Source organism: Ornithodoros turicata, chromosome 3 (genome assembly GCF_037126465.1).
Source record: "Ornithodoros turicata isolate Travis chromosome 3, ASM3712646v1, whole genome shotgun sequence".
NCBI classification, from domain to species: Eukaryota; Metazoa; Arthropoda; class Arachnida; order Ixodida; family Argasidae; genus Ornithodoros; species Ornithodoros turicata.
In genome coordinates, this window is record NC_088203.1 from 15671898 (window position 1) to 15696808 (window position 24911).

At 47.3% G+C, this 24911-nt stretch overlaps 1 protein-coding gene across 3 annotated transcripts in view; it reads right to left on the bottom strand.

Moving 5' to 3' along the window:
* LOC135388198 (uncharacterized) overlaps window positions 1–24911 on the bottom strand; it is a 113859-nt gene that overhangs the window by 23852 nt on the left and 65096 nt on the right. For all 3 annotated transcript variants that reach the window (XM_064617589.1, XM_064617588.1, XM_064617590.1), the window contains exons 62-78: window positions 24477–24585; window positions 11238–11333; window positions 10464–10529; window positions 9930–10031; window positions 8482–8611; window positions 8386–8424; window positions 6932–7060; window positions 6633–6877; window positions 5579–5682; window positions 3937–4204; window positions 2687–2794; window positions 2502–2634; window positions 1413–1445; window positions 1314–1361; window positions 553–576; window positions 358–492; window positions 44–285 (exon numbers count right to left, since the gene is read on the bottom strand). In XM_064617589.1, the coding sequence (XP_064473659.1) occupies window positions 44–285; window positions 358–492; window positions 553–576; window positions 1314–1361; window positions 1413–1445; window positions 2502–2634; window positions 2687–2794; window positions 3937–4204; window positions 5579–5682; window positions 6633–6877; window positions 6932–7060; window positions 8386–8424; window positions 8482–8611; window positions 9930–10031; window positions 10464–10529; window positions 11238–11333; window positions 24477–24585 (2011 nt within the window). The remainder of the gene's footprint in view (window positions 1–43; window positions 286–357; window positions 493–552; window positions 577–1313; window positions 1362–1412; window positions 1446–2501; window positions 2635–2686; window positions 2795–3936; window positions 4205–5578; window positions 5683–6632; window positions 6878–6931; window positions 7061–8385; window positions 8425–8481; window positions 8612–9929; window positions 10032–10463; window positions 10530–11237; window positions 11334–24476; window positions 24586–24911) is intronic.

The following is a 24911-nucleotide window of genomic DNA, read 5'->3' on the forward strand; positions in this document are numbered from 1 at the left end:
ACGCGGGACCCAATTGACCTACTAGCACTGCAAGGGCACTCACGAAGATAATGCTCGAGAAATGTTGGGGGTCGTCACCGACGAGGATCCCGTGCTGCATGAAGATACCGTGCACTCTGGGTGCACTTGTGTGTATCGTTATAGCCACTGTTTCGGCGAAGTGCTGAAATGTCTTAGGATTGCCGAGCCAACGACGGTGGAAGGACTCTGGCTCGAACCCCAGATAGTAGTGAGGAGTTTTATGCATGTTCATCTCGAGCCACAGGAACGCATTGAGCACTCGAGCTGAAGAATAAGAAAAAGAAAAGCAAAAACGTTTCATTCCGACACATTCTTACCCACAACAATGTGGCTTACTGTTGGTGACATGCAGAATAGTAGTGGAAGGACCGTAGTAAGTGAATGCCATGAGAATAATGGCGTCGCACATCTGCTTGGGGAAGTTTCTCGGAAACGTAGTGGTGTGCTTCCCGTAGATGCATGCCATAGCGTCTGCAAGCAGCCGTCGCCTATATATTAATGCAGTTCCTTACACAGCGGTATAGAACTTACTGTCTGATAGCTTATCCGGTCGGGCTGCAATGGAAAAACGAAATCGTGCCTTAAACGAAAAGCTCGCTCCGTGACATCGTTGAAATGCATGACAGGAGCCATTTGGTTACGAACAACTCTTCTGCGAGGTCTTTCGCCCGGAATCGACATATTTCCTTAGTTATATTCGTATTTCATCGTGACCGCCAGCAGCAGACCCAGGATTGGCGTCGACATTCCGCCTCCGGGTGCGGCAGACAAGTGGGAAATTTGCCCCCCCCCCCCCCCCCCCACACACACACACCGCATCCTTGCTCCTCGAACTGTCTTCTTGGCGCCCCTCTCTCCTCCCCGTAGAGGGCGGTACCCAAACCCATGTGACATAATCTCATCCACTCGGGTGACGTTCCCGTGACGTGACAGCGTCCTCTCCCACCTCCTCCTCCTCAGATATTCACTGCGGCAGGAGAACGAAGTCATGCAGAAAGGGAAACATCCATATTTGACCCTGACGTCGCGCATACATTTTTCTGCACGCGAATTTCAAACCCGATGGATTCCAATGGTTTACAACGTCGCAATAATTATAGGGAACTCGATCCAGGGAATGAACTAGTCATGAAAACAAATATCTACGAATTTGTGCTTGCAGAGCCAAGTATGTCTAACCAAAAAGTCATCCGTGCGTTATGAGTTTACACGGTGACGTTACGTGGCGTCCAACATAGGGAAGCATCACGTATGACGCCCTGCGCCGTAAGGTTATTAAAGAAAATTCATACCAATTGGATCAGGGGCCGTCGTATTCGGAAACACCGGCGGAAACGTGACTGAAAATGAGGAAAGACGTCAAAAGCGCTTCCGTACGGGAGGACCCTTACCTGGCATGTCCTCGTTGACGCCCTTATTTGTGTCTGCAAAGTAAACACAGTACAAGTGTAGTGCTAGACAGAGACAATGCCACGCGTCGTGAAAGTCGCTATAGATTAGTTCCATCAAAATATCATCGAAAACCACACATCTCTGATGGAATGGCCGAGATTGGATGATCTATGGATCGGACCTGGATCGATACCTAGGCGGCCAATATTGTAGGGTCATCTTATAGTCTCTTACAGACGTGTACACTAAGTCGCAATTATTCCAGCGATTGTCTATAAATTGACTCGCGGAGTAAAAACAGGTACGTCTCAACAACGTTGATTGTCAGTACGCTCTAGATGGATGATAAAGCATCGCAAAACAACGCAACTACCCTGTTCACGTGGTGCACGAAGCGTTCCACCGACGTCGGATAAGGTGCAGCATTTTTCGGGAACTGGTGCTGCACTCCCGCGGCACTTTTTCCAGTGGAGTGGTGGATTGTAGTGCAAAGGCTGCACCTCCGTTGAATCGAATACAGGAACTTGCATCGTTTGCACTAGTTCACGAAGTGCAGCCAAGTCGAAGACAGCTATTGGTACGATCTCGCGCTTATCGATCGATCGTTTCGCTGGTAGTTCCAGCTGAACGCGCTCCGTCACGTAATGTTCTTTCTTGTTACGCAGAGGAACCTCATTCTGCCGTGACTATCGTCACTTCCAACGTCCTGCAAGGCCTATGAACAGCGGTTGGTATAAGATCGCTAATTGCGAATTCGGCGCATGTTCACAAACGGCGAATTCTGGCGAGTTCGCTGGGGACAATGAAATTGGCGCTCGAAACTGGCACGATTATTTTTCGGTGGTGCATTGGGATTACCTCTGTTCCTGACATCGGAATTCGCTGACCGAACTCGTCAGTATTCTCCCCGTTCTCGTTAGAGTCTGAAGGATGCCAATTTGACGTTATGCCAACGATTTGTTCGTGTATATTTGTTCTTAAGTAGTAGAGCCCGATGTTGTGTAAGTAAGTGTTGTGTGATGCTTTATAGTAACAACGTCCACCTCAAATGAAATTTCTGCTCCGTAGTCGCGGAACGAAAGACATACTCGTAGCCCGACGGGCTGCTTTTAGCCTGGAGAAGTCGTCCAGCATGGTGCCGCAGGCCGTGAAAGGGCTTTCGTACTCGACGTTGAAGAGAACCACACCCATACCCTTCACCCATTCGTTGAACAGCATGACCTGCGCGGGTCACCTCGTTCACTTCTTGCCTTCATCATCAAGGAAGCCGTACCTTGATTCGCACGGAATCCTCGGTCTCGAATGTTCTGAACGTCATGGTGTCCCGCGTCTGGTAGGACCCGCTGAAATTTCCCCTGCTCCATGTAGGTCCACCACACGTCTGAAAATGGGTGCCAATCAGCCGGAAACTTGGAGCGCCTCTTCCCGTAGTGGGAGGAACTCTCACGTGCACTCTCAGTAAGGGATCACGAAGGTTGTAAGCATGGTCTTTTAAGTATCCCGCATGGCCCGCACTCAGTGCATAACTGAAGTGAATTGTAGTGGTACTAACTTGCAAAAATTTCTCTTCGCGGTGTGAAAGACAGTTACTTTGATGCGATTTCTTTCGCTCATAAATCACGAACGTTCCTTTTATGCTGATGTCAAAGTAACGGCATCTACCATTGGGCGATGAGAAATTTTTGCACAGAAGGTTAGCTCAGCTTTGTGCAATTAATTAGGCACAATGACAAAAAATACTGGTGGCTACAACACAGGACTGCTGCAAATGGCCTCACCCGGGTCAACCTATTGAACTTATTTTACAACATTTTAAACAGGATATTTTTTTATTATACCGGGCGTTTCACAAACGTTGAATAATTTGTAAACAGGTGGTGCTATAGATATTTCTGGGAGCATGCTGGAGAACATCGGTGATGAACTGAGCATTGAGCGACTCTTTCGCAACCTCTGTTTTACCAAAGACCTTCAGCGAAAAATATTCTAGAACAAGACCCGGGCCGACAGATAGATTTTTCGAGTACCTAGTGAGTTTTAGTATAACGTACGCTGTCGCCTTTGCCTACGTAGCTGATCGCGTTGGTGGTTCTGCGCGCATGCTAGACACAAGTAGGGCTTTGCGCATTGCGCAGAACCAGCACGCTATCCCTTACGTAAGCAAAGGCGACAGCTTGCGTTATACTAAAACTAATTATTATTTCGTGTCGGTTTACATATTCGTTGCGCGAAGCAGCACAGCAGTGCCTTCTTTCATTTGGCTATCCGTTAATTACGTCTTCATCCGCCTGGATCGGGGTGATGGAAGATAAGGCACAGATGAGAGAGACGACATGGTATACCTTTTCCTTTCCTACCCAACTGGTACACAGCGGTAGCGACTGAATTCTTTGCTCTTGTGCTCTTTAAGTGTTCTTTCAACCTCATGGGGCCTACGCGATGGTAATTTCAGCTCTGGGCGGCGTTACTAAATAAGGTGACTTAGGAACGCAGTCGGAGCAAGGCAATACAGCCGTTGAGTACCGTTTCGTAGTAGACCCAAGTCTCGAAGAGACAGGTTTCGTGCAACACCCATTTTTTATCCGTGCGGAACTGACGGACTGCCAGTTGGATGGACACGGCCACCGCCGGTACCACGGACACGACGGTTTCCAGACCGCGGATACTGTTCCGATAGATGTCTGCCTGCTTAGACTCGGGTGTCGTATCAAACGTGTTCGGCATCGCTATTATGCACGGAGTGTTCGTCCAGGTATTTCGGTGGACCATGAGGACCAGCACGTCGACGTAGCTGAAACAGGTGAAAATCTTCATCATGAACGTGCAACTCACTACCCATTCTCAAGTCTAGACATTTTTGGTATACAGGGTGTTTCACGAAACATGAGACAAAGTTCCTTAAAAAATAGTTCATCGTACATTATAAAGACTGACTGCATAGTGTTACCAATAGTGCGAGGGCACTAAACTTTTTGTAATTAATTCAAAATTAATTATTAAGTTTGTGATTATAATGATTACAACCAGAATATTAATGAGAAGCTTGTAGCGCGCGATACAACGGCTGGGAACCCGTTGATTGCAACTTTGTACCCCCGACGAATCCTTTTCTTTTATTTTCTTTTTTTTCCCCGGCTGCAAAGACCAACTCTCGGGGTTTGCAAAAAACTGACGAGGGACCTGTCAGACGCGCGATAAGCGACGGATCACAGCGCTCCGGAGCGTCCGGTTATCGAACGGAGACTAGAAGCAGTTCTCATTGACATGTCGGCATTAACAGTTCCCGCGTCCGGTTTTCGCAAACCCCAAAAGTGAGTCTTTGGAGACCGTAAAAAAATGAAACGTTTAGAGGTACAAAGTTGCAGTCAACAGGTTTCGTGTCGTTATAGCGCCAGCCAAAACCTCCTCATTGACAGTTGGACTCTAACCCTTATAATTAAAAACTGATTATCTAATTTCACTTATTTAATTAATTGCAAAACAAGAACAGTCCTCACCACTCACACCACTGGTCTACGCAGTCAGTGTTATTGGTGTGCTATGATTTCTTCAATTCTTATTCTTTTTTACCTAGGCTCATTTTTCGTGAAACACCCATGTTGTAAAGCTAAATGATATAACAGCTACGGCGGACATACGTACAAGAAGGTACAGAGAGTTGTTGTTAATTGGTAGGAGATATCAGTGATACACCTTGCATGTGCTACTTCGACCATGTAAACACCGCGAAAACGCATGAAGAATATTGGCTGCGTTTACATTACTTATGGCGAATCCGGAAGCCGTCAAAAAAGAATGCGCTGCGAGCGTCTTCACAGTTTGGCTTCAAATTGAACTCAAGGCATGTAGGATGGTAAACCGAAAAATATGGAGACTTTGGCTCCGACATATATCTATACTTTTCCTGTGGGTCAAAAGTAAGAGGCATGCAGATACACCATCAGTGTCTACTTTTATGAAGGTCCATGGGTCCCGCCAGTGCTGTTCTTCATTCGACCACGCATTTTTTTCTTCCGGTGCACCAACGCGATAGATCAATCGCCAACCTTTAAAAGCAAACTTATGACGTCAAAGATGTCGTGGTCGGCCTAACCGCGTTGTCTGTCAACGGGCAAAATCGCATATCTAAAAAAAAATACAAAAAACATTAACATGGAAAGCTTACGTTGCGATGCGTGACCTCGGCCACATTTTGTGTCCCTCGATGATCGAGGAGCCGTAGATCAGAATTATTTCACGTCTGCGTTGCACGAAGGCGGAATGCATTTTCTAAACACAAAAGGAAAGAAAAAAAAGAGGAGGCGGTGTTGTTACGTCCACAGCAGAAGCACGGTCTACAGAAGGTTGGGGTCTGTTCAACGTAAAATGAGGCGAAAGCTCGCGCAGTGTCAGGGCCAGCTGTCACTTGGCGACGCAGACGCGACGTCGTGAACGGGCGGCTGAAGTAGAGACGCATTTCCGCCGCCCCGTCAGAGCGCACAATTTTCATGTTCCCACCACAGTGGCATTCCGTCGTACAAAGCAGACGAAAAATCAGAAGGAGTGGCCTTTCTGTGTCACCTTATTGGTCGCCAGTATATCGTTCTCGGCAGCTCCCGCCGCCGTCGTGAAATAACTTCCTGTTCCAACGCCGGAAATGCGCGTCTATTTCCGCCGCCCGCCCTCGACGTCGCGTCGGGCGTCACAAAGTGAGAGCTTGTAGGTCCGAACGACACACACACACACACACAACACGGCACGCACCTCTGCTCGTCGGTGATCAGCCCGTCACTTGCAGTCTCATTTGCGTCAGCAAATTGGACATTGATACAATTGGATTGAACTACAGTGATTGCGGCAAATGTTGATAGTGCTTCCGTAGGACGTCTTTTCATTGGTGAGTATCCAGATTTCTGGTTTACTATAGGCCGGATTTCGCAGCGCAGTGGAAGTTCATGCACTTGTAGATGTAGTATTAGCAATATGAGCACAAGGAGACAGACTTAATGGGAGGATAGATCTATCCTCCTATTAAGATGCTACAGGAGCAGAAACGGGAAAGGCACGGGTTTCCCAGCATCTTTTCATCGACCAAAAAGTGTTCCTTCCCTTCTTTGCCTTACTGCCCTAGCTTTCGGCACGTCTTGCAAAACGTAACATCATACGGCTTATCGAATTTTAATTACCGTGTTCATGCCACCGGAAGTGAGATTTCATACAATGTCTTTTGTCAATTATACCTCCATGAAAAATGTGTGACGTAACAGCACTTCCTCGGACATGACATCGGCGAATATGGCCAGCCCGTCCAATTTGGTCAGGTTGAGCCAGAGGGCCATGTGCAGAGCAAGATCTTCCAGTTTCTTCAGATTGCCGTACGCACCAGACTTTGGTTGGCCCGCATCCAGAGCAACTGCTCGCTTGGGTCGCCCTGGCTCGTGCAAAGAGCCCTCGTGGTAGGTCATGAATCCGGCGAAGGCTTCCTCTGCATGCAAAGCCGTTGTAAAGAAGGCAGCCGACGTATCCTTCTCATACTTACGGTTATGGGCAGCCCTCACGATATGGTTTGCTTCGTCGTACTCCACGTCAGTAAAGATCAACATATCGCAGTGTCCCATATGCATTGCCGTCATTCGGCTTGCCTTTCCAAGAGTACATAGCAATGGGTCTGCGATGACATGTTCAGACATGTGAGCGGCACTTGGTCAGCAGACCCTGGCGCCATTAACTACACCGAGCGAACTACAACGTTGTGTATAACTTTTTTTTATCCTTTACAGAATTTTTGTAACAGAATTGTGAGAGCTACATCTAGATGCGTTGAGGTGGACACCTTGACGAGAAGCGTATGTAACTACTGAATGACTGATTACCTAAAGCTCAACTTATTAAATAGATGTTTCCTGGACTAGCTCGCGTTGCGTTTGATACGGAAGACTCCTGTGTTTGACCAGTGGTGCACCCACTCTTTCTACGTCTGTCTATCTCCGCTCTCCAGTGCGCCTTCCCTCATTGGCGATCTGCGTAACCGGAGCTAATCCATACCGCATGGAGTTGGATCGAGCCCAACTGTTGCGGTGCGTGTGTTATTCGGTTCGCCGTAGTTTGTTTCCATGACAACCATTCCCCGCCCCGCGACACAACGCAACCTGTCACAATACAAACGCGTTAAAATGCAACAGTGTGAACCAGGCATAAGCTGGCAGACACACGGAACGTGACGTCGTTCCTTCACTTGAGAAGTGTGTAGAGTACTGGTTTCCGCTCGTCTGCGTATCAAAATGTGGCGATCTTTTTCTCAAAGTGCGTATTTTTATGTACGTTAAGTAACGTAAAGCAAGTTAATATGTTAATATATGAAATTTAGATGATCAGTCGTCCAGTATACTCATATGCGCTTTCCTACACGACGACCGCCGGGACGTATACCCGACAGCAAAAATCACCAGTGCTCTAACAAAGGATTACAGTACCTCTTCACTGTTCGCTTAGACAAGGTCGCTGGTTTCTTGTTGGGGTTTATCTACGCAGTCTTCTAGTCCACCTCTTTTTTCTAGCAGCATAATGTGAGGACGTATGTATGCTAGCGCCGTGCGCGTCTATCTGTACAGACCGATTGTGGTGGTGGATTTCATCCAATTTCTTTACAGTACTCATATAAGAGCATAATTTATGCATGACAGGATTACCATAGTTGGCACACCATACCTGTCTTATGCTAATCAGCCTTACGCACACAACGGTGCACCATATATCACCATGCACCTGCATCATGACCGGCATGACCTCACTCATGCAGACACATCATTACATCGTACTGGACTCAGACCTGAGCATGGAGCAACTCACCCTAACTATACCAACCGCTGCATTACCTCAGTCCTTATCATGTTTGCCACTAATTGCAATGACATTTCATCCACGTCTGCCGAGCACAACACGACAATCGCTCGAACTCGACAATCTGCAGACCACTACTAAGATGCCACTCACTCTTCAGGCCTGGTCTGTTTGCTACATTTTCCGGTATGCCTGCAAGAGAGATTATATCAGTTGCGCTAGCAGAGATCCCATCCAATGATGTCTTACTTAGGCTGGATCTTATGGTTCGCAATCGTGACGCCTGGGGACGGTGGCTGCAGTTGCCCTTGAAGTCTTCCATGTCCGTATGAAATGTAGCTACACACACTCTGGGCAAGAAGCCTGAAAGGGCGACCATCTGCACGGGTCGTCGGTGATCATAAAGCTCACAATTACGCCGATGTAGTATCATAATCACTATCTGTACCAATTCTTTTTTCTTTATCGGCACTTTTCTGGATATGTTATGCAGGTGTTCTCACACTTCCCGTGTATTGAGCACTTCCGAAATACTCGAGAGGAAGATGCGGAGAACGTCATAGCTTTCTGCTGCCACGAGAACGCGAGCGTTCAACGTCACGTCGTTTCGTGCACTGCTAACCCTGGGGAACACCCTGCGACTCAGTCACAAGATCTATCGTTGCAGACGACAGGGCCAGTGTCGTCTGCTATGTCCGCGTTGTGCCACTATCCATACCCAGGGTTCCGCATTTTCGGTTTTAATCAAAAAACACCGAAAAACACACGCCGGCTAAATTTTTCCTCATTCGGTTTTAATCGAAAAACACCCAATACAGACAGACATTCCAGGACATGACAGAGATACATTGCTGCACATTGCCTGCAAGTTGTTGATGTTGCCGAAGTTGATTAGGCATACAAAAATACGTTGGTTGTGAAAAATGTCAGTTTACTGTTTCGTTAGCCGCCACCGGAGCGAACAACGCCATTTTGAATGGGCGTCGTGCGGAAATATTACATTGGGATTTCTATTCGCCGATAACTGTCGGATAAACCATGTACACTCCAGGGAAAACATCGAAAAACACCGAAAAACATACGCCGAATCCGCCCAAAAATAAAAACCGGAAACGCGGAACCCTATCCATATCTCATGCGAATGCTCAACGTATGGAACGTGGCAGAACTTTCGCCGCGCGAGGAGCAGAATATTCCGTAGGGACGTCGCTCGTAGAATACACTATCCTGGAAATGTTCACGACATTTATAATTACATAAATTTTAATTTGAAATAATGGTGCGTTTGGGTATTCGCCTTGGAATGACCATGTCTTTCACATCCTGGCCATGGGCGTACTGAGAGGGTGCAAGGAGGGTCGTGACCCCCTGGAAGGTCGCTTGTGAAAATAGTGCGCTCTTTTGTCATAGGTCGTAATGACTATCGTAATGATTACTCTCAGATGTCATCATAGGAACCTCGAAGTGCGCAACGTCCGCCTGCAGAAAAAGATCTGGTAAGAGGGGAGGGGTGAAGGTTGCACTCTTGCACCCCTGTGGAATCGCTTTGCCCTCCCCCTTGAAAAAAATCCTGGGAACGTCCATGATGCTGGCATAAGTTAAGGGAGAGGTGTCGCAACCGATTGGTTAAGGCCATGATATCTGCTAATCTCGATCGTCGTTATGTTTCGTCTGCCCTTGGTACAGTGGAAGCTTACCTTCATAGCGAGCGTTTCTTCGTCCTCGTATGTGAGCACGTAGCTACCCATATTCATAAAGGCAGACACCACTTCGTCCTCGTGGACGTCCTTCGGACAAGCCTGTTAATGGGACATGTCATTGGTTACATGGCACGCGTGGAAAAAAGTGAGACCTTCCTTCGTCCCCCCCACCCACCCAAGTATGAGCTTTCGCTGATAGGGTCCTGGTGCGGTACGACTGCTATGCCCTACAAGCCTGCTCCACGTTGTTCCACTGTTGTCCGTGGATGCTACCAACATGTAAAAAGGCTACGCTCCGAAACCAACAGTGCCGCCTAGGCAAGCAAAACGAATGTGTTCAGAATTATTCATCGTCGGAAGTATGCGAACAGGGCCTTACTAGCACAGTGGTAGAACAGCGCTCTCGCCCCTTGTTCTTCTGTGTGCGCTTCTACCACTGAGTTCAAACTCCCTTTGCATGTCGGATTTACACTTCCCGGGGTTACTTCTTCCCCATCGAATATCTAGCATATGATAAAAGGATATACTGACCCTTTCGTAAGGAACGGCCGACATCTTTGTGCAGGGATCGCCCACGTATGAATCAGCGTTGGTACCCTGCGGAAAGCTAGGTTTTATTGAGGAAAATAAGGTGATTGTGCTGTAACTAAGAGGACAACGAGGTTCCAGGCTTGTCACCGCGCTGTCGCTATTTGGCAATAAATCGTTCCCATCCTGATACCTGCCCCGTGTTCTGCCTCGTATCATATGATCTAAGTGCGGGGGCATGATATCTCTTTGCACCACCTCTCTCTCCTTGACTACTCGTGCTAGTCCTCTAGTTCCAGCGCTGCTGTCTTGACGTGGCAGCCGCTGCAGAGGAACTACTAAGACCACATGATCCCCAGACCCGTGGATAAATTATGTCTGTGACAGCAACGTGAAGTAACGCTCAAACGTTGTAAATGTCACCTTATGCAGAAGAGCAGTCACGTAATCTCTCAACAAGAATTACCCACAGGAATACAAATATCAATACAATGCAATTCTTCCTACGCGTCCTCTGTCATCTCCTCAACACATAAACACACAAACAAACAACTTTGGAGCCCCCTAGCGGCAGGCTGCTTTTATAGTTCAGGCTAATGTTAAGTAAGGTCTCGCCATTACATTAGGTCTCAATACCCCACAAAGCACCCTGATCTTTGTGGTGGTCAAGTGCCGCTCTTGGAACTGATGTCTAACTGCATGTCACGTTCAATCAGTCATTCTTAGGCATTAAATCATTGCCATCCTGATGTCGTGCTTCCTCGTATCAGTACTTACATCGAACTGCAACACAGCCATGCTTAGGGAGAAACACATGTGAGGAAGGCTCCGATTGGACTTCTGTAGGGTATTTATGAGCATCGCAGCGTCCGTCTGTAACACAATGACGTAACACAGATGTATGACTGGCCGCGATCAAACTTCCCAAGCAGCTAAGATTACCAATATTATATACCAATATATATATATATACCAATATATACCAATAGATATGGGCTGCCAATATGGCACCAATATGGGAAGTGCAAACAGGCTCCATATTGGACCAATATGGGCTGCGCCAGTATCCGGTATAATTTCTTTAGATCTTCTTATTGATCCAAGTTGCATCGTCCTAAAAACGAAGAACAGGTGCTACGCCCGTCTTGCTGGAGGACCCAGGCAGTTCCACGGAACCGCCAATGACAAACATCCCTCAGTTGTCTCCAATGGGATCGCAATAGTGTATGAACCAAAAATTCCCAACTCGCACCTTGAGTACAAAGGAGCGAAACACTTTCCTGTGGGTGCGGACATGCGCCTCAGCAACTTACACTGCCTGCAGTAACTTGAAAGCACCTAGCCTTACAGAAGAGACATTTTCTTTTACTTGACCCAGCGGTAATTCCGTTGTCAATAGAGGAACCATCGACATTTTAGCCTGAATGAAACGTCCGATCCGAGTGTCGTGCATGCGCATTAGTTGTAGGACGCGTGATTTTGCTAAAACGACCACACTCTCAGTCGACCCATTGGCATTGGTATCGCGAAGCATGACGGCGGCTGTTCGCAGCAGGTGGAAAGTTGTTGAGTTCCAGTGCATGTGCCATTGCCACGTACGTTGACTGTTCCGAACAATGTGTATCATCTGCGGGAAGTTGTTGTACGTATTTAACGACGTATTGAATTGGGCATTTCACACGGTTAAACATCGAAGCATGCTGGGCTGCTTGGGCATTTGTACAAGACGGGTTCGTCCATTTTCTGCATTTTCCTATATTTGCTCAAGCTTGGCAATATTGGGCCGATATTGCCAAGTCAATGTGGGGGAAAATCCTTGCAAAACGGATCCACTGTTGGACCCGTATCGCCAAGGACCGACCAATATGGGTCAGATATTGTGTGCTGCTTGGGTTAGTTCTAGGTAGGGCTTTCGGTATCTATCGAAAACCACTGATATACGTAAGTAGTATTGATTAATACGGCTTAATAACGGTGCCCGTATAAGAACCATGCGGCATAAGAACCGTGCGCTATAACGACATCCTTTTTCTAATCCAAGATGGCCGATTCTAAGCCAACACAATCCAGTTCTAAGCCAACACAATCCACTTGTAATCCAAGCACAAGCCAAATCCAAAGCCATCTGATTGGCCGCCATTAGCCCCGCCCACTTCACGTTGATTGGCCACCGCGCCCAACTGATCTTTGAATGGCTGACCGTAGATCCGCTCCTTTATGCTAATTAGTTGGCTTGGCTCCGCCCAGTTCACACTGAGCGGCCCGTGTGAAACCTTGACTGATCATTGATTGGTTGACTGTAGCTCCGCCCCCCCTTATGCTAATTACTCGGCTCTGCCCCACTTCACACGCTGATTGGTGCATGCGTATCGCTGAGCACAGCTCCGCCCCTTTATGCTAATTAACTGGCTCCGCTGATTGGTCCATTCTAAGCCTACTGATCACTCTCCCAGCCCCCTCTGATTGGCCGCCGCCGCCGCACGCCGCTGAAACACACCGGCGCCCGCCCCGCTGCGGCCCTATCTCGGATGTTCAAACTTACCCGTGCTGATTGGTCCATTCTAAGCCTACTGATCACCCTTCCAATGTAAGCCTGCCGATTGGCCCGTTCTAAGCCCACTGACACCGGACTTTACTGGCTCCGCCCACTTCACGCTGATTGGTCCATTCTAAGCCTACCGATGGCTGGCCCCCTGATTGGTCCATGCTAAGCCTACTGAACGGTGATTGGCTTACCTGTCGCTCCTAAGCAGCTTCAGATACGACACACACACACACGACAATCGTTGATTTCAACCTTTATTTGGTGCAACAGCCTCCTGGTTCAGCTGTGGATATAGGTTCAGCTGCATCAGAGATCATTGGTCTATGTGAACATCTCTCACGCTCACTCAGCTCCCTCGGTAGATTCCAACTGTTATTGGTTCATCTGACTGCGCGCGTGGCCGCTCACCCAGCTCCTTATTGGTTCTAGTTGGTCACAGCTCCCTCATAGGCTCCAACTCCGATGGGTCCATCTAACAGCAACTGGTCACTGCTATTGATCCATTGAACTGCAAGCCACTCATTGGTCACTCACACTCATCTCTAGACGAGATAAATTTAACTGTGGAACTTTTACCATAAGATAACTTTAGCGGGGGCTGGTAGGCTCCAACGGCTATTGGCCCGCGCTAACCGCATGCCTCCACCCATTGGTTCACAACGCGCATGCTCTGACGGCGCCGAAGAAGGTTCCCTACACATTTAATAGAAATTATGCTATTGGTCCAGCTGCGTCATAGGGCACGGCTGTGGCCGGCCCTGATGCTACTTACTTCGTGGCGCAACTCTTTAATGGCTCCACCCACTTCGCATTGATTGGTTCATTTTAAGCCTACTGACTTCTAAGCCAGTCCACGCTAAGCCTACTGATCACTCAACCAGCGCTCTGATTGGCCGCTACCAATTGGCCCTCGTTTTAAGTCCACTGACACCAGATGGCGCAACTCTTCACCAGCTCTGCCTACTTCATGCTGATTGGTCCATTCTAAGCCTACTGACTTCTAAGCCGAACCACGCTAAGCCTACTGATTGTCCCTTCACACCAAAGCCTACCGATGTCTGCCCCTGATTGGTCCACGTTAAGCCTACTGAACAGTGATTGGTTAGCCTGTCGCTCCTAAACCACAATGCAGCAGCTTCAGACAAGACACACACAGGACAATTGTTGATTTCAACCTTTATTTGGTACAACAGGCAGCTGTGGGATGGTTCAGCTGCATCAGGGAGATCCTGGTCATCTCTTGCGCTCATTGGTCACTCAGCTCCCTCGATAGACACCATATGGCTCATCTAACTGCAAGTGCTCATTGGCCCATCTGACTACAAGCCTCTCATTGGTCACTTATGTCTAGGGCTCCCTAACGAGCTCCAACTGCTATCGGCCCATCCGCGGCTGCTCACCGGTTCACAATGAAACTTCTTCACATGCTCTACCCTACACAGACAAGAGATGGCGCCGCTTGTCTTTGCAAAGATGGACAGCTGCCATTGCATTGGTGACTCATTTCTATCCAACCGGTTCTAGAGAGCCAGCGTGCTGAACAGCTTACATGCCGCCGCCTGTTCACACAGCCACAGTTGGAAATGGGGAAAAAATTTTTTTTCAGGGTACACATCTCAAAACACGCTCTACACGAGTAAAGTTGGCTTCCCCCGGTTGCACGCGGGCGTTAGGTCAAGCCCGCCACATGAGAACAAGCTTAGGATCGTTTAGGATGTGTGTGTGTGTGTGTGTGCTTTGCAGTTCAACCTAAAAATTGTTTCAATCAAGCAGAATGGCAAATGATGCGATGGAGCGCGTTCATTCTTGAGAACGAATTTTGTGACAGAACATAAACAAAACAAAACATTTCAATGTGCAAAAAACTCATCGTGATGCTAATCAGGGAAGCCAGCACGCGTTCGAAATAAGCAAGAAGAAGCACATGATCGAGAAAACAGTGATAGTTGGTGCTGTGCAGAGAAGCTGGTTTGAGGGAAAAACAGCTTGTATGATCAATAAACCCTTGGGCCTGTTTTTATTTTAGACAGCGCGCATTCAACACGCGAAATTAAATAAATCGAGCAGAATGACAATAGCATAGTGGCACTATGTGGTGAAGCTCAAGACGCACTGACACCCCAACGCTTATTAAACAATGCTATGCACGCACGTACTGAAGCTAAAAAAGAAAAAGGCAGACTCAACCCAAGCTGAGTATGAAGAAACACACTGCTCCCCTCAGAATACCCTGTTCAAACATAGCCAGTGTACACGACACAGCTCGCAGTCCTGGAAGCACTCTTAGAAATATAAGTCCAAGGCACAACGTCGCACTATGAACGAGTTCATCTCGGAAAAAATGCGCGCTCACCTTCGCAGACGGGTCACGAGCACCATGCCGCAATATCTGAAACATGCGGCGCGTGGACAGCTCACGTGACTTTAGCCAGCCCGTGCAGTTCAACAGTGCAGTGACTTCAACATAAGAAATTAACTAAATCAAGCACAGTGATGCTATGTCGCGACTGATGCTTATTAAACAATGCTATGCAGTGAAGCTTCGCACGTACTCAATGTTAAAAACGGACACTCAACCCAAAACTGAGTATGAAGAAACACAATTTCAGATTGCCCTCTCCCCGAACATCCTGTGCACCTCCGCGTTCCTTCTCTATACTGGAAGCAGCAATATTAAGATCGTCGCACTATGAACAAGTCCGGCTCATCAAAAAAAGAAAAAGGGCTTACCTCATCACACCGGTATGACGCACGTAGACTCTTGTCGCATGGCGCGGTACAGCAGGGTAGGGAAACACGGCCGCGTGGACAGCTCACACGATTTCAGCCTGCCCGCGCACACCTCACAACATGCGCCGACACACCCAGCATGCCGACCACTTACCGTGCCAGCCGCACGGAAAACTTGATAGCCGAAACACAGGCGCGTAACACACCCCTCTGGTTGGGACCATCTCTTTTATATCAGTGCTCGCTCGTTTCCGCAAGGTTGCAAGCCCGAGAAATTGGGTCACCTTGAAGATGAGCCATCTGTTTTATATCAAAACGCACTTCATGGCCAAACTCTGCGGTGGACCCTAGCGGAAAAAAATGTTGCGTCAAGGTGATGTAAATAGGCCTTCTCCAAGAAACTGGGTCACCTCGTAAATCATGTTTTCCGAGGCCGCACGTATTAAAACCAGTGTTCACACCACGCTATGCGAAGGAAAAAAAATATCCCTATGAGCCCACCTGCTCATTGCCGAAACAAGCTTTCTCCAACCGAGAACAAAGGGTTCGCTTATGCAGTTTCCAAGAGGTTCCAAATGTCCTTCGCAGCTAACGGGCGCGCATCACGGGCGCGATTGTGTAAACAAAATCGCACCACCCTCCAAGGGCGCATTTGAGTTCCGTCGACTCTGGGTTAAGCGCACAACGAGGAAGATGAGGAAAGTTTTCAGTTCATTCGGCAGTATTTCCTGTTTTTAGGAGGGAAAATTCTGTGTTGTGTGATGGAGACGCTATATAGATAGGTGATAAGGAGAAGGATTATATAGCACGTACTCATCGACTAAGCGAGTATAGTTTGTGGAGAGCGCCACGCTATTTTAAAGTCATTTTATATCATATCCCAAACGTTCTGCGCGATCAAACGGAAAGAAGAAAACCGTTTCACGCATCACGGTGCGTGCGCGTGCTCAAACAAGTTCTGGCTATTAGTAAAAGTAGTTGTTTTGGGTTCCCAGGCGGGTGTTTCCAGCGCATCAGGCAACAACGTAAACTGTTCTGCGCGATCTAACAAGTCCCGCTCCCACGCGCGTACCATATCAAAACTTGTTTCAGCGTACTCAAACAAGTTCTGGCTTTTGTGGTCGTATGATGGTGCAGATTTGTAAAACACTGAAGAGAGTCAAGGGCACACACTATGGAAATCGACGGCCGAATTAGAAAAGGTATTGCGATTTTATCCTCGCTGTCTAATCAAAAGCACTATTTTCAGCAGGGCGAACGGTCCTCGATGTTTTGACGGCGTTTTTCGGTTGGATTCCGGAAGATGCAGTACCGCGGGGTCTCTATGAAGCTTTCATCGGGAATCGATTCACCACCATCGATAGGGTAGACGATGCTGTGGACGAGATCCCACGAGTATACCACGAAATTGAGCTAGAAAAAGGAGATGCGAACCTATTCATGATATCACGCGAAGTCCTAAAGAGATACGGCTACAGGGACATCGCGGGCATAGATATTCTTCAAGCTCTTCATCTGCTGCACGTCTTAGTTTACCTCTGGAATGAATGCTGTCGTATCATGTACGAACCGGATGGCTGTCCCCTAAAGATCGAGTGAAAGTGCTGTGTAATCCTCACGTAAAATAAAGCTCTTTCGTCCGCACAAAAGATTTTTGAATGCATGAACAGACGGTTTTGAACGTCCAGTTAGAAAAGGTATTGCGATTTTATCCTCGCTGTCTAATCAAAAGCACTATTTTCAGCAAGGCGAACGGTCCTCGATGTTTTGACGGCGTTTTTCGATTGGATTCCGGAAGATGCAGTACCGCGGGGTCTCTATAAAGCTTTCATCGGGAAACGATTCACCGCCATCGACAGGGTAGACGATGCCATGGACGAGATCCTACGAGTATACCACGAAATTGAGCTAGAAAAAGGAGATGCGAACCTATTCATGATATCACGCGATCTCGGCGAAGTCCTAAAGAGATACGGCTACAGAGACATCGCGGGCATAGATATTCTTCAAGCTCTTCATCTGCTGCACGTCTTAGTTTACCTCTGGAATGAATGCTGTCGTATCATGTACGAACCGGATGGCTGTCCCCTAAAGATCGAGTGAAACAGAAGAAGAAAAGGCGTCTTTGACGAGCAACCGATTGGAGTGCGGAACAAATAAATAAATATTTTGTCAACACAGTTGTCCGTTTGTATGACTGGATAGGAAAAGCACGATATTTCTTGCATTTTTCTAAAGATATAGATTAAAAAGTTGTGCATATATTCACACATACTATACAAGATATATGATTGTGGATTAATTGCTAAAATTTATCGATCCACATTCAGGAGAAGTAGTGACTACCACACATCAGTAAGAGTTTAATCACAATTTGAACAAGTGTTGCGATTTATGATCAGTGTTGTAGAATGTGTAATTTCACAATACGCAAGCTTTAATTCGCTCACTTTGACGAGCACTCTTTCAGGATGACAGAGAATTTAATCGAATGGATTGATATTTTCTATATACACTATAACATAATGCGAATTCTTTATGTCGTGGATATTAAAAGTTACGAATATTTTCCGAATGGAAATTTACTTAAAACTCGAAGAAAGGGTCACCCGCGTTGACGAACCCGTTTCCGCAACACGCCGGGCCGCGTTTTCCCAATGCCGTACCCGAAACCGAACGCGATTCTGCGCCCGACGCGTTAACGCGGTACCGCACGCGAGCGTGTTGCCGAAACGGGTTCGTCGACGCGGGTGACCCTTTCTTCGAGTTTTAAGTAAATTTCATTCGGAAAATATTCGTAACTTTTAATATCCACGACATAAAGAATTCGCATTATGTTATAGTGTATATAGAAAATATCAATCCATTCGATTAAATTCTCTGTCATCGTGAAAGAGTGCTCGTCAAAGTGAGCGAATTAAAGCTTGCGTATTGTGAAATTACACATTCCACAACACTGATCATAAATCGCAACACTTGTTCAAATTGTGATTAAACTCTTACTGATGTGTGGTAGTCACCACTTCTCCTGAATGTGGATCGATAAATTTTAGCAATTAATCCACAATCATATATCTTGTATAGTATGTGTGAGTATATGCACAACTTTTTAATCTATATCTTTAGAAAAATGCAAGAAATATCGTGCTTTTCCTATCCAGTCATACAAACGGACAACTGTGTTGACAAAATATTTATTTATTTGTTCCGCACTCCAATCGGTTGCTCGTCAAAGACGCCTTTTCTTCTTCTGTTTCACTCGATCTTTAGGGGACAGCCATCCGGTTCGTACATGATACGACAGCATTCATTCCAGAGGTAAACTAAGACGTGCAGCAGATGAAGAGCTTGAAGAATATCTATGCCCGCGATGTCTCTGTAGCCGTATCTCTTTAGGACTTCGCCGAGATCGCGTGATATCATGAATAGGTTCGCATCTCCTTTTTCTAGCTCAATTTCGTGGTATACTCGTAGGATCTCGTCCATGGCATCGTCTACCCTGTCGATGGCGGTGAATCGTTTCCCGATGAAAGCTTTATAGAGACCCCGCGGTACTGCATCTTCCGGAATCCAATCGAAAAACGCCGTCAAAACATCGAGGACCGTTCGCCTTGCTGAAAATAGTGCTTTTGATTAGACAGCGAGGATAAAATCGCAATACCTTTTCTAACTGGACGTTCAAAACCGTCTGTTCATGCATTCAAAAATCTTTTGTGCGGACGAAAGAGCTTTATTTTACGTGAGGATTACACAGCACTTTCACTCGATCTTTAGGGGACAGCCATCCGGTTCGTACATGATACGACAGCATTCATTCCAGAGGTAAACTAAGACGTGCAGCAGATGAAGAGCTTGAAGAATATCTATGCCCGCGATGTCTCTGTAGCCGTATCTCTTTAGGACTTCGCGTGATATCATGAATAGGTTCGCATCTCCTTTTTCTAGCTCAATTTCGTGGTATACTCGTGGGATCTCGTCCACAGCATCGTCTACCCTATCGATGGTGGTGAATCGATTCCCGATGAAAGCTTCATAGAGACCCCGCGGTACTGCATCTTCCGGAATCCAACCGAAAAACGCCGTCAAAACATCGAGGACCGTTCGCCCTGCTGAAAATAGTGCTTTTGATTAGACAGCGAGGATAAAATCGCAATACCTTTTCTAATTCGGCCGTCGATTTCCATAGTGTGTGCCCTTGACTCTCTTCAGTGTTTTACAAATCTGCACCATCATACGACCACAAAAGCCAGAACTTGTTTGAGTACGCTGAAACAAGTTATGATATGGTACGCGCGTGGGAGCGGGACTTGTTAGATCGCGCAGAGCAGTTTACGTTGTTGCCTGATGCGCTGGAAACACCCGCCTGGGAACCCAAAACAACTACTTTTACTAATAGCCAGAACTTGTTTGAGCACGCGCACGCACCGTGATGCGTGAAACGGTTTTCTTCTTTCCGTTTGATCGCGCAGAACGTTTGGGATATGATATAAAATGACTTTAAAATAGCGTGGCGCTCTCCACAAACTATACTCGCTTAGTCGATGAGTACGTGCTATATAATCCTTCTCCTTATCACCTATCTATATAGCGTCTCCATCACACAACACAGAATTTTCCCTCCTAAAAACAGGAAATACTGCCGAATGAACTGAAAACTTTCCTCATCTTCCTCGTTGTGCGCTTAACCCAGAGTCGACGGAACTCAAATGCGCCCTTGGAGGGTGGTGCGATTTTGTTTACACAATCGCGCCCGTGATGCGCGCCCGTTAGCTGCGAAGGACATTTGGAACCTCTTGGAAACTGCATAAGCGAACCCTTTGTTCTCGGTTGGAGAAAGCTTGTTTCGGCAATGAGCAGGTGGGCTCATAGGGATATTTTTTTTCCTTCGCATAGCGTGGTGTGAACACTGGTTTTAATACGTGCGGCCTCGGAAAACATGATTTACGAGGTGACCCAGTTTCTCGGAGAAGGCCTATTTACATCACCTTGACGCAACATTTTTTTCCGCTAGGGTCCACCGCAGAGTTTGGCCATGAAGTGCATAGCATTGTTTAATAAGCATCAGTCGCGACATAGCATCACTGTGCTTGATTTAGTTAATTTCTTATGTTGAAGTCACTGCACTGTTGAACTGCACGGGCTGGCTAAAGTCACGTGAGCTGTCCACGCGCCGCATGTTTCAGATATTGCGGCATGGTGCTCGTGACCCGTCTGCGAAGGTGAGCGCGCATTTTTTCCGAGATGAACTCGTTCATAGTGCGACGTTGTGCCTTGGACTTATATTTCTAAGAGTGCTTCCAGGACTGCGAGCTGTGTCGTGTACACTGGCTATGTTTGAACAGGGTATTCTGAGGGGAGCAGTGTGTTTCTTCATACTCAGCTTGGGTTGAGTCTGCCTTTTTCTTTTTTAGCTTCAGTACGTGCGTGCATAGCATTGTTTAATAAGCGTTGGAGTGTCAGTGCGTCTTGAGCTTCACCACATAGCGCCACTATGCTATTGTCATTCTGCTCGATATATTTAATTTCGCGTGTTGAATGCGCGCTGTCTAAAATAAAAACAGGCCCAAGGGTTTATTGATCATACAAGCTGTTTTTCCCTCAAACCAGCTTCTCTGCACAGCACCAACTATCGTTGTTTTCTCGATCATGTGCTTCTTCTTGCTTATTTCGAACGCGTGCTGGCTTCCCTGATTAGCATCACGATGAGTTTTTTGCACATTGAAATGTTTTGTTTTGTTTATGTTCTGTCACAAAATTCGTTCTCAAGAATGAACGCGCTCCATCGCATCATTTGCCATTCTGCTTGATTGAAACAATTTTTAGGTTGAACTGCAAAGCACACACACACACACATCCTAAACGATCCTAAGCTTGTTCTCATGGGGCGGGCTTGACCTAACGCCCGCGTGCAACCGGGGGAAGCCAACTTTACTCGTGTAGAGCGTGTTTTGAGATGTGTACCCTGAAAAAAAAAATTTTCCCCATTTCCAACTGTGGCTGTGTGAACAGGCGGCGGCATGTAAGCTGTTCAGCACGCTGGCTCTCTAGAACCGGTTGGATAGAAATGAGTCACCAATGCAATGGCAGCTGTCCATCTTTGCAAAGACAAGCGGCGCCATCTCTTGTCTGTGTAGGGTAGAGCATGTGAAAAAGTTTCATTGTGAACCGGTGAGCAGCCGCGGATGGGCCGATAGCAGTTGGAGCCCGTTAGGGAGCCCTAGACATAAGTGACCAATGAGAGGCTTGTAGTCAGATGGGCCAATGAGCACTTGCAGTTAGATGAGCCATATGGTGTCTATCGAGGGAGCTGAGTGACCAATGAGCGCAAGAGATGACCAGGATCTCTCTGATGCAGCTGAACCATCCCACAGCTGCCTGTTGTACCAAATAAAGGTTGAAATCAACAATTGTCGTGTGTGTGTCTTGTCTGAAGCTGCTGCATTGTGGTTTAGGAGCGACAGGCTAGCCAATCACTGTTCTGTAGGCTTAACGTGGACCAATCAGGGGCAGACATCGGTAGGCTTTGGTGTGAAGGGACAATCAGTAGGCTTAGCGTGGTTCGGCTTAGAAGTCAGTAGGCTTAGAATGGACCAATCAGCATGAAGTAGGCAGAGCTGGTGAAGAGTTGCGCCATCTGGTGTCAGTGGACTTAAAACGAGGGCCAATTGGTAGCGGCCAATCAGAGCGCTGGTTGAGTGATCAGTAGGCTTAGCGTGGACTGGCTTAGAAGTCAGTAGGCTTAAAATGAACCAATCAATGCGAAGTGGGTGGAGCCATTAAAGAGTTGCGCCACGAAGTAAGTAGCATCAGGGCCGGCCACAGCCGTGCCCTATGACGCAGCTGGACCAATAGCATAATTTCTATTAAATGTGTAGGGAACCTTCTTCGGCGCCGTCAGAGCATGCGCGTTGTGAACCAATGGGTGGAGGCATGCGGTTAGCGCGGGCCAATAGCCGTTGGAGCCTACCAGCCCCGCTAAAGTTATCTTATGGTAAAAGTTCCACAGTTAAATTTATCTCGTCTAGAGATGAGTGTGAGTGACCAATGAGTGGCTTGCAGTTCATTGGATCAATAGCAGTGACAACTTGCTGTTAGATGGACCCATCGGAGTTGGAGCCTATGAGGGAGCTGTGACCAACTAGAACCAATAAGGAGCTGGGTGAGCGGCCACGCGCGCAGTCAGATGAACCAATAACAGTTGGAATCTACCGAGGGAGCTGAGTGAGCGTGAGAGATGTTCACATAGACCAATGATCTCTGATGCAGCTGAACCTATACCCACAGCTGAACCAGGAGGCTGTTGCACCAAATAAAGGTTGAAATCAACGATTGTCGTGTGTGTGTGTCTTATCTGAAGCTGCTTAGGAGTGACAGGTAAGCCAATCACCGTTCAGTAGGCATGGACCAATCAGGGGGCCAGCCATCGGTAGGCTTAGAATGGACCAATCAGCGTGAAGTGGGCGGAGCCAGTAAAGTCCGGTGTCAGTGGGCTTAGAACGGGCCAATCGGCAGGCTTACATTGGAAGGGTGATCAGTAGGCTTAGAATGGACCAATCAGCACGGGTAAGTTTGAACATCCGAGATAGGGCCGCAGCGGGGCGGGCGCCGGTGTGTTTCAGCGGCGTGCGGCGGCGGCGGCCAATCAGAGGGGGCTGGGAGAGTGATCAGTAGGCTTAGAATGGACCAATCAGCGGAGCCGGTTAATTAGCATAAAGGGGCGGAGCTGTGCTCAGCGATACGCATGCACCAATCAGCGTGTGAAGTGGGGGCAGAGCCGAGTAATTAGCATAAGGGGGGGGCGGAGCTACGGTCAACCAATCAATGATCAGTCAAGGCTTAGCACGGGCCGCTCAGTGTGAACTGGGCGGAGCCAAGCCAACTAATTAGCATAAAGGAGCGGATCTACGGTCAGCCATTCAAAGATCAGTTGGGCGCGGTGGCCAATCAACGTGAAGTGGGCGGGGCTAATGGCGGCCAATCAGATGGCTTTGGATTTGGCTTGTGCTTGGATTACAAGTGGATTGTGTTGGCTTAGAACTGGATTGTGTTGGCTTAGAATCGGCCATCTTGGATTAGAAAAAGGATGTCGTTATAGCGCACGGTTCTTATGCCGCATGGTTCTTATACGGGCACCGTTATTAAGCCGTATTAATCAATACTACTTACGTACGCGGGTAAATGTTTTACATGGGCGGTTGAAAACAATTATACACCGAATGAAAACAATTATACACCGAAAGTCACCGAAATGAGCACTTCAGATTACTTTTGGTTTAATTTCCTGCCATTTCATGTTGGACTGATTTGCAGCACACATGGAAAATGAAATATCCATCGTTGCCGCTATATTGTAGCAAAACATTGTTGCAACAAAAGGAACGGCGTTCGAAATGGTACCTTTGAATTTGACACGTACCTGGCAATTTATTGCGAGTTTCAAGCTCAGGTTCTAGCAGTTGCTACAACAAGCATTAACAAAGAAAAAAATAACGTGTCATGTTCACTATATGCACAGGACATGTTTGCAGGACTGCTAAGTTTCACGGAGCGTCTTGACTTTTAAAACATTACCACCAAAAACCACATATTCGTGGTGAGCGAAATAGCCACCGATTGCCGACGCTGTATTTCTAGGTCGGCGACAAGGAGACGCGCATAGCATGAAGGCTAGGTGTTGGCTACGTTCATCATGAAGGCTACCGCTATGACGTCCATAGCATATGTGAATGAAGTTAGCATACCACGTTGGAGATTGTGAGGTTGTCCACAGTGTAGCTTGACGAAAACCTTATTTTGCACGGTCCCTCGGTGGCATCGTTGTGAGTAAGGAAGATGATATGGTCTATGTAGCTGCGGTATCGGTCACAATGGGCAAAATATGAGCAGCGTCAGTATAATGACCTATAGGATCCCACTCGTAATTCCTCACTATATACGAAACAAATCTGGTGACTTCCAAAATTCATTTCTAGTTTTGAGACGTTTGACATGTTATTGCGATACTGTCTGCGTCTGACAACATTCCTGTCCGAAAACCCATTTTTGTCTCCTCGCCACAACTGCTGATAGACTTCCAACCTCGGACTGCTTTCAAAGTTGGTTGAACTGCGGGGACCCCTTGCGTTGTTGCGAAGTTAGAGAGAGGTCCACTCTCGGTGACGTCATCTATATCCGAA